This window comes from Sphaerodactylus townsendi, unplaced genomic scaffold (assembly GCF_021028975.2).
Source record: "Sphaerodactylus townsendi isolate TG3544 unplaced genomic scaffold, MPM_Stown_v2.3 scaffold_441, whole genome shotgun sequence".
In the NCBI taxonomy this organism is placed as follows: domain Eukaryota; kingdom Metazoa; phylum Chordata; class Lepidosauria; order Squamata; family Sphaerodactylidae; genus Sphaerodactylus; species Sphaerodactylus townsendi.
In genome coordinates this window covers 1465-11757 of record NW_025950629.1, presented here as the reverse complement: position 1 = coordinate 11757, position 10293 = coordinate 1465, and the positions used below count along the sequence as shown (strand labels likewise).

Genomic DNA, 10293 nt, shown 5'->3' with positions numbered 1-10293 from the left:
TCCCCAAGTTTGGTGAGGATTGGTTCAAGGGGTCCTAAGTTATGGACACCCTGAACCAAACTGCACCAAACCTGGAATGTGTTATCAGGAGAGTCTCCTGATGAGAACATGAAAGTTTTGAGACTGTGCATTCCGAAATGTGCCCCCCTCAGCCTGCTTTGGGCATCGGATTTGTCTTCTACTCAGGCTGCATTGGCAAGGTGGAAACCTCCATCGAGTTTCCTAAATGAGTACCTGTGATAAAGGACAAGTGAGATATGGAGTGAAGGTTTAAGAAGGCACAACTTTATTACAATAAAACACCCACAGCCCACCCCCCCAATGCATTTAACAACCCTTCCCCCTGAAATAACAACACCAACTATAAACAGAACTATAACAACAACAACGACAGAACTATAACAACTATAACAACAACAGCAGCGAACGCTCACTGAGATGAGCTTGAGCTCCCTGGAGCAGCGGAGCTCACGATGACCACGGCTGAGGGCTCGGAGGTGGGCGGGTTCCTGCTGGTGGTGTCCTCCTCTTCGCTGGTGACGATGCAGAGGCGGTCCTCGGAGCTCCCACCGCTCTCCCCTTCAGCCACCTCGTCCTTCAGCCTACTCAGGCGCCTGTCCATTCTGGTTACTGTAATGCGGGGAAACACATTAGCAAGCCGTCACTGGCATTGTCAGAAGTACAGCAGTAATACAGAACAAATAAAAAAGCATTTCTGATAAGGGATATGAATGGTAGGGCGAAGGACATCTACTGCCGTTCAGTGATGTCCAAGATAAAAATCTGCCCACAGACGACACAGAGAAGGATCAGGAGTGACCAATAAGTTGTGCAATCTCATTCAATCGGGGAGCTAGGTGGGCTAAGATTCACATACTTGGATCTGATTTCCTTGAATCTGAGAGAGTGTAGCAATTGGTGGGCCAGAGATTAAAAAGAGCCATCGCTACATGGGCACAATCTTTTCTCAGTTGTAAGGCAGGAAAACCTGTTTACGATAAATGCACTTAGTTGTGTGAACTAAAAACAGCTCCAGGTGTGCCCCAGTGCAAAAAACTTACGTAGGGACACGCAATCCCGCAGAGAAGGTTTACTCCCCTTTCTCCTCCGCTTCGACAAGTGGGTGCTGGTGCCTAGGAAACAGGAAAGGATCAAAATTGGTAAGGTGAGAGGGACAGGTGTGTTTGGCCCACAAGACACTTGGCAAACACCACGGTGTCTCTTCTGTGCAGGGACGTAGATATGGATTTCTCATGGGGGGGGGATCAGGGGTGGTGCGACACCCCCACCCCTAGGGCATGGACAAGCCTCCCCAAGTCCAGCCCCTGGCCTAGCACTTATGATACCAGCTCTCCGAGGCCAGGGATGAAAGATTGACCCCCAAACAGCATCACTGTCAATGTGACATAGTAGTTAAGAGCAGGTGCACTCTAATTTGGAGAACCACGTTTGATTCCCAGCTCTGCCACCTGAGCTGTGGAGGCTTATCTGGGGAATTCAGATTAGCCTGTGCACTCACACACACGCCAGCCGGGTGACCTTGGGCTAGTCACAGTTCTTTGGAGCTTTCACCCACCCAGGGTGTTTGTTGTGAGGGAGCAAGGGCAAGGAGATTGTCAGCCCCTTTGAGTCTCCTGAAGGAGAGAAAGGGGGGATATAAATCCAAACTCTTCTTCTTCTTCTAAACAGAGGACCTCAGATTCTCCCTTTAAATCCATGCCGAAGTGAACTGGAGGAGCCAGTTTTAAAAGGTGGATTTAAAAGAAGAATCTGGGGAAATTTCAGGGGTGCCTGCTGTCAGGGGCGCATTGTTTGGGCTAGCAGCACCAAACTTTCAGGTTATCTGTATGAGTATCTCCTAATGATACCTCCCAGGTTTGGTGTGGTTTGGTTCAGGGGGTCCAAAGTTGTGGACCCTCAGCTGTGTATGCCCGTTCGTATTTGATCACATTGAAAACAATTAGGGATGGGGCCACCCTCTTTGGGAGACCACTCTGCATACGAAGGACGGTTGCATTTGTTCCCATATATATTTCAGTCATTTCAAAATAGTCCGTTTTTTCTTATCTTTCCATCCCAATGCTACTACTGCGTGTGCAGCTCTTAACATCCTCATATACATTAGATCATTTTTAATCTACTTTTGTCCCCTCAATTATTCCTGTAAACAGCAAACCTGCACAAAAATAATGGTTTTTTCCAAAAAAATTTAATCTCTTTGCATGTAATCCACATATGAGTGTAATAGGCCCCTGGTTCTCCGCAGTGCCAACATTTTTGACTAAGCATAGCTATATGAGATGGTTGTTTGACTACTAGCCATATTAGCTAGTTGCATTGGAGTTCTGTACCATTTAAGTATTATTTTTCCTTCCATCTATGCATACTTGTCTTTCTTTATAATTTAACATTATTTATGCTTTCCAGTATGCAGTCTTTTTTCACTACCACTTCTTCCTACTTCCATTCTTTTCATGCATTCTTCATCCTCTACCATACTTCTAGCCTACATCCCTGCAGTGTTGCATTGATCCTTAAAAAGATCCATCCTGCGTTGCGACGAAGGGGAGGGGGCAATTTTAAAGGGGACCAATAGCAAAGCAGCAAAATTGCCCAAACTAAGCTCAGCCCCTAACTGTTTCCCACCCGTTATTGCTGCCATGGAGGAGGTGAGACATGGAGTGTTCTGGCAGGAGGAGGAGATCAATGTCCTCCTCCAGACAATTAGGGACCGGGGGTACAGCTCCCTGTTGATGGGCAGCACCCGGTTGCCTAACCGAGCAGCATACCGGGCAATTGCAAGGGCCCTGGAGGCGGCGGGCTACAGGCGGACCCCAAAACAGGTCTGCACGAAGTGGAAGTCCCTGAAAGGGGACTTTTTCCGTGTCGTGCAGGCCTGGGGGAAAGTCCCTCTCCAGTCCAGCTGGCCGGAGAACTTCTCGGAACTCCGGCAGATATGGCGGAACGCAGGGCGGCCACGCTTGGCCGATCGCCGCCCTCGTGGTAAGTAACTTTTCGGCCTTTAATAAAGTTTGCGTTGCTGCGTGCATTTAACTTGCGTCGCTGCGCACACGCATCCCTGTGTAGTGACGATATATTTCTATGTTTCTGCTTCCACAGGTAGGGCTGGCCCGGAGACAGAACAGGAGGATCGCAGCGACGAGGGTGAGGACTCCTCCCAAACGGACGATGCGCGCCCAGGTAAAAAAGCTTGTGTGTGTGGGATGCTGCTCTGTCCCTCTTTCCCTGCGAACCGACGTTGGAGCTATTTAAAATTTAAATTTTCCTTTCTCCTCTCAAGGGAAAATGCCCAATTCGTCACTTTCCCACAATATGCAATTTCTTACATGAAATGTTCACAATTTAGGGTGAATTATTCATGAATTCAGTTCAAGTTCTCAGCTTCCTCCTCTTGACCGCTGAGAAACTATTGGGACTGAGGTCACCCATAGGTTGTGAGGTTTAACTTGCTTTAGTTCCCTATGCACTTTAAAAGCATTCCCCACAGTATCCCAATACACCAATACTTTCATTCTTTATTGAGTCAAATATTTTGACCAAAACCATTTCCACTGCATCATTATAATGACCAGGCTGACCTCAAGGAATGGTTAGGCTTCAGGTAAACTCCATGGAAGTTCACAGTGGTTTTTGCATTAACTGCAGTATACTTTGTATAATGGAATGAGTAGATTATATACCCCTCAAATTTAATTCCAAATGGCATGCTACTTCTTACTACTATTACCATGACTGCTTTTGAAAAGTGTGATATGCATCCTGAATTTATTTATTTGTTTAGAACATCCCTATCTGAGTTCTCCTCAAGGTGGCTTACAAACGTTCCCCCCCCCCTTTGTTTCCCTGTAGGCACATCACAAGCTCCTGCTGCTGCTGCTGCTGCTGCTGGTGCTGCTGGTGCTGCTGCTGCTGCTGCTGGCACAGAACAACCTGCGGTCAGTGCCCATGCGCGGCTTGGCACAATTCTGGCCATGCGTAAGTAAGGAGGCACAGCCCCTGGATGAAGAGAAATAATGTAATGTAATGTATAATTTATACATTGTATAATGTATAATATTATAATTATAATATATACTGTATAATGTATAATATAGTAAGGTATAATTACTGTTGCACCAGATGTTCAACTGCTCTGGAAGCTTTTCTGTCCGTCTTCTTCCGAGTGACTTCCACTGACCAGAGGCTGCGGAGGGTGGAGGCTGCATGCCCGGACCACCTAAGAGCAGCCCCACCCACAGAGGCCAGCTGAGCCAGCAGCAGCGGCAGCAGCGGTATCACCCACCTCTAGCTCAGACAGCAGTCCCCATGTGGACTAGTAATCCGATGAGGGAGCAGTGGTGGAGCTGAGAACTCCGAGGTGGCCACCACTTAGTTTTGTACATAGTTGATACTGTTTGTTGGTTTGTTTCTTAGTTAAGTTATTAAAAGTTCCTTACCGGTATTAAAAGTTATTAAAAGTTCTGAAGTTAAATTTTTAAAAGTTATTAAAAGTTCTGAAGTTAAGTTTATATACTGTGTTGACTCTTTCTTTTTGAACAGTGACCAGCTAAAGGTAAGCCCAGCAGATATATGTGGTGCCACTCAGGCTTCAGTCTAGAAACCAGCTAAGGCCAGGCTTGGATCCCAGCTCTAAGCTGCAGGCTGCAGCTTAGAGCTGGATCCAAGCCTAAATCAAATAGACCCTTGCTGCTCCCATCTTCCCACACTTGACCTTCTGCCAAGATTCCCCCCCCCCCCCCCGTGGCTCCTCTGCACTTCCCCTCTCTGCGGCTTTGGCCTTTGTAGTAGAGAAGGGCACTGTGAGAGGCTCAGAATTGGAGCCTGGATTGCTTAGCAGACCCAGGTCAGGGGAGAGTGCTGGCAGGCCCCAGTGTGTGTGTATTAGGGAAGGGGGCCTTCCAGGAAACTCCAGGGGCTAGGGCCAGCCGCACTGCCTGCCTTCTGGCCTGGAGGAGGGCGGTGGCTGAGCACATCTGCTAGGCATCCAGAAGGGTCAGGGTCCCATTCCCTGACAACGCCAGCTAAATGGACCAAGGCGGGAGGTGATGTATAAGATCTCTAGGGGAGACCCCGGAGAGCTACCACCTGCAGTCTGAGTAGACGAAGTAGTAGCAGTGATGGATGCATGCTCTGATTCAGTATCAAGAGGCGTTCCAGGTGTTCCAAGACATGTGTTACGAGACACAAGCCCGGTTGGCTCTCATCCTCAATAGGCAAGAAGCAAATGCAGCTCACCTGATGGCAACAGCTAAAAACAGGATCTAAACCAGGGGTCTGCAGCCTGCGAAACTCTCCAGATGATCATGGACCACAAATCCCATCCCAGCCAGCCCTGCCAATTGGCCATGCTGGCAGGGGCTGGTGGGCTTTGTAATCCATGATCATCTGGAGAGAAGAAAAAGAAGAAGAAGAAGAGTTTGGATTTATATTCCAGCCCTCAAGAGGGGGACTATGTGGTACCTTGTTAGATCATGTTAAGAGTATGGCAGAGGAATGCCAGGTGTGACAGCCATGAATGGGAAACATTCACCAACTCTCAGCCCTAAACTTTAGATACTGTTGCCAAGGAATTTCATATTTGTTTCCAGCCTCTGCTCCCTGAGAAATAGCCCCTGTTTTGAGCAAACACATTCTGAAATCTGAAACACTAACAGTCTGCTCATCCTGCAGACACCCTGTTGTGAGGTAGGTGGGGCTGAGAGAGTTCAGAGAGAACTGTGACTGGTCCAAGACCACCCAGCATGCTTAACGTGGAGGAGTGGGGAAAACAAACCCAGTTCACCAGGTAAGAGTCCACTGCTCATGTGGAGGAGTGGGGAATCAGACCCAAATTAGAGTGCACCTGCTCTTAACTATTACACCATGTTGATGAGATTTCTGCAATGTGTTCTAGAAGACTATCCGGAAATTACAATTGGAATAGAATACTGTTTGGAGTGAATTAGAAGGAGGAGGAGGAGGAAGAAGAAGAGTAGTTTGGATTTATATCCTCCCTTTCTCTCCTGTAGGAGACTCAAAGGGGCTTACAATCTCCTTGCCCTTCCCCCCACCACAGCAAACACCCTGTGAGGTGGGTGGGGCTGAGAGAGCTCCAAAGAACTGTGACTAGCCCAAGGTCACCCAGCTGGCGTGTGTGGGAGTGCACAAACTAGTCTGGTTCCCCAGATAAGCCTCCACAGCTCAAACGGCGTAGCAGGGAATCAAACCTGGTTTCTTCAGATTAGAATGCACCTGCTCTAAACCTCCTACGCCACTGCTGCTGTTGGGGGCCCGTAAGCCTTTTTGGGGCCCCTAAAAATGAAGCAAGTCCTTTCCTGCTGTTGACTTGCACTGATATCTAGTTGCTCATCATATTTGAAAGTAGCACTTATTTATAATACAGTTTCAAAACAGCAATGTATTCACTAGGTTAAGAAAACATAATACTTTTAATCAAAAACATTTCTCAACTTTAATGCAACATTTCATAACTTAAATGCAAACACTTCACTGCTGCGGGGAGAACTGTAAACATTTTAAAACATTTTGTAACCTGTGTGCTCCTAGCCGCACATGTACCTTGCCAGAGCATCCCTGACCTCTTTCCCCTCTTCCAGGTTGCTGTCAGCTCTGGGGTCATACCCCCTTCCCCCCTCGTGTCCAACTACAATGTCCTGCTGGCATTCCATTTCTGTGAGGAGTGGAGGAGGCCTCTCCTCAAGTTCTGGTGCTCTGTGCCCACGGGTCTCACAAATGTTGTGGAGCACAACGCAGGCCCCAACAAGTGTAGACACACTGTCCAGTTTTATTTGTAATGGGGAAAGGAGGCACCTCCACCGTGCCTTCAGTCGGCCAAAGGCACGCTCTATTGTGCATCTCGCCCGTGACAACCTTCGATTAAACTGCCTTTCTCTTGCATTGTGGACTGGCTTGTACGACGTCACCAGCCACTTACGCATGGGAAAGGCCCCATCACCAAGGACCAAGGGGGGGACAGCTACCCCATCCACAACCAGAGATGGAGTTGCTGGAAAGAAGGCCCCACGATCAATGGCGTGGGTGAAGTGGCACCCGTTGAAGATGTAGGCGTCATGGCTTTTTCCAGATTCTCCAGCCTCTGCAGCATAGAAACGTCCTCTGTGGTCGCAGATGGCCATGAGGACGATTGATGCGAACTTTTTTCTGTTAATGTATTCCCCATTCGAGTCAGCTGGATTCTGAATGGGGATGTGGCAGCCATCGACAGCGCCAACACACTGAGGGAATCCAATTTCAGCGAACCCCAGCATGATCTGTTAAGAGAGAAATTGCACACGTGTGTTAGAACAAAACAGGGTGATTGCTGATGTGGTAACTGCTGTCTGGCACACACACTATGAGACAGTACGCTTGGGAAACCCCCCCCCCCCTCCCGACAGTTTTGTGCCCCTGAACCCCCCCCCCATGGGCGCCCGCTGTGATGCTGGAATCCACCCCCAAACAGAGTCACTTTCAGTGGTGTTTAACTAGGGAGCCCAGATTCTTCTTGTAAGTCCACCTTAAAGAGAGAATCTGGGGTCCACAGTAGCGAAAACAATAAAAGTGATGCTGTTTTTGGAATGGCTTAGATCAGAAAGTTCAAGCCACAAAGACTGGTTTTAGTAGAAGAGGAGCTTGGATTGATATCCCATTTTTTTCAACTGTCGTGTTTGCTCTCATTCAGAACTATGCTTTGTCAAAATGATCCATGCTTTGGTACCATTCAGAGTAGACTGCAGCAGTCCATTCTATTTGGGGCTTTGGAAGTTATGGGCCCTCGAAAAGGAAACCCCTATCCCCCATTCCAATGGGAGCTAATAGGAGATGGGGGTCCTTTTTGAGGGTCCATAACTTTGAATCCCCCTGAACCAAACTTCATGAAACTTGGCTGGTATCATCAGATGTGCCACCTAACAGTACCCTGAAAGTGTGGTGCCACTAGGCTAAAAACTGTGCCCACTGCATCTGGCTGTGACAAGAAGCAATACAATGAAAAGGGGGGGGGGAGTTTATGTAACAGCTGCACCTACCTGCTCCATTGGGTCTGTCAGTTTGACCAACCTGGGAACCAGGACCTCCTCCACTACCATGCAGAACTCGTGGACCGCGTCAGCAACAGTAGTCAGCCCAACCCCGAACTGCTCCTGCACCTCCCGGAATGAGTTCTTGTTAGCCAGATACCAGAGAGACATGGCGACTCTTAGATCCACTGGCCACGCATGACGCATCTGTGTGTCCTGGTGGAACAGGTGTGGCTTCAGGATGTCAACAAGCCACATGAAGGTCCTGCGGGACATCCTAAAATTTCGCACCCACCGGCTGTCTTCCCACTGGGCCAACACACAGTTTTTCCACCAGTCCATGGACCTGTGCGGGTATACCCAGTAGCGTGGCCGCTGTGGAGTCGAAACAAGGACCATCCAGTCAGTATGAGTGTTGTAATTATTCTGGCGCACCAAATGTAGACATCTGGTGGCAGCTCCCACAGCAGCCTCCAGGAGGCTGTTGAGATGGGATAGGAGTGCCAAAATGGTGACCAATATCTCCTCCTCCAACAAATCACCACGATCCATTATTCAGCTCAGCTGTGATCTGTCAGAAATGAAGCCTTGCAGAAATGGATTCTCACCAGTTTGACAGGCGAAAAACTGCCGCTCCTACGCCGCGCCTGCGCCGTCGCCCGTAGCAACGTAGCTCCTACTTGGCAAACGAAAAAAAAAAAAACCGCGTACTCACGTTTCCCGCCATAGAACGGCAGCCAATAGGAATGAGGAGTGGAAAACGTGCGGAGGTGGTCCCGCCCTCTGAGCTCGGCTCAGCTCGTAAGCTGAGTCGAGCTCAACAACCAATCGGAAAGCAACGCAGGGAGGTGGTCCCGCCCTCTGAGCTCGACTCCGGAGACACGAGTCGGCTGCTGTGCGGAGGAACGGGAGGACTCGAGTCAAGGTAAGACTCCGCCGACACGAGTCACACCTGAGTCGACTCGTGTGTCCGGAAGGGCTCTACATAAACAAGAGTAACTGAATGTGTTTTGTCTACCAGTGTGGTTTGTTTATTTCCTCCTGTGGAATTATATTGATCTATTGAAAATTACCAATGAATGTAACTGGTCTAACCAAATCTAGTTCCAAGCTACTACGGGAATACTGAAATGAATGCCACAACACTGAAGAACCAAAATTTCAGCTGCAACAAAATAATAATTTTTCACTCTTCAGAACTGTCTCAATTTTGTATTAATCTCAGTTTTGTATTAATCTATAATCTCATTTAATAGAAGCATTGCTATTAAGCTCCTTAACAATATCATCTAGCTGTATCATTGAAAAGCAACACCACATATTATTTTGTTACTATATTTCAGTTGGTACCCAGTTTGTATATTTTGTAAGTTCATTTTTTGTTTGCATTTTGATATATAATGAATCATAACATTGTCGACTTAGGCCAGTTCATTTGGATTTTACTGTTTCCCTTTTTCGTCTCAGTTGCTATGGAAACCTAAATTGGTATGACAACAGAGAATAAAGACATGAAAACAGTTCTTCAAGGATATAAATGATCTCAGTATAGAAGTCCATGGATTATATACCCGTCAGAAACAATCTAGATATTAGCATTTGAGCTGTATGTATTCTCAACACTGCATTTCATATTTTGTGGAGGAGCTGTAGAAGGGCCGTTGCCTAATTTGCTAGTCTGTTTTTATTAGTAATTCACTTACCTAGATTCAAAAAGACTGATATATTCTGGGTGAGCAAAACAGAAAGAACACGTTCATAAAATTATAAAAAGCTTGGAACAGAAAAATATTATGATAGAGAATGTGTGTGCATGCTTGTGAGAGGGTGAGTGATCCACTACACTGACTTCCACAAGGACTAACTTTCCTTCTAACTTAGATTTCTCTCGAACTTTGGTTTCCCTAACCCTAAAAATCAAACCAAAAATTAAAAGAGACAGTATGAATGGCTCAGTCCAGATGATTCATTCTCCCCAAGCAACTCACTGCTTTGGGTGTTGTGGGTTTTCCGGGCTGTATGGCCATGTTCCAGTTACATTTTCTCCTGACATTTTGCCTGCATCTGTGGCTGGAATCTTCAAGATGCCAGCCACAGATGCAGGTAAAACGTCAGGAGAAAATACTTTGGAACACGGCCATACAGCCCGGAAACCCCACAACACCCCAGTGATTCCGGCCATGAAAGCCTTTGACAAACTCGCTGCTTCCTTGTCCCCAGTATTTGTCAGCACTTCTGCTTGGGTAGTAAATAT

The 10293-nt window shown here is 47.4% G+C and overlaps 1 protein-coding gene across 2 annotated transcripts; it reads right to left on the bottom strand.

Moving 5' to 3' along the window:
• Positions 1 to 328: 328 nt before the first annotated feature.
• LOC125425425 (protein ALP1-like) lies at positions 329 to 8413 on the bottom strand. Of its 2 annotated transcripts, XM_048483031.1 has the most exons (4): positions 8049 to 8413; positions 6956 to 7292; positions 1062 to 1133; positions 329 to 630 (listed from the first exon to the last, which is right to left on the bottom strand). In XM_048483031.1, exons 1-4 carry the CDS (start codon positions 8379 to 8381, stop codon positions 431 to 433), a joined length of 942 nt encoding a protein of 313 aa, XP_048338988.1. In that variant the 5' UTR covers positions 8382 to 8413; the 3' UTR covers positions 329 to 430. The 2 variants fall into 2 exon arrangements, with proteins under 2 accessions (XP_048338988.1, XP_048338987.1); XM_048483030.1 differs by lacking the exons at positions 329 to 630; positions 1062 to 1133 and having other exon boundaries at positions 6559 to 7292.
• Positions 8414 to 10293: the final 1880 nt, after the last annotated feature.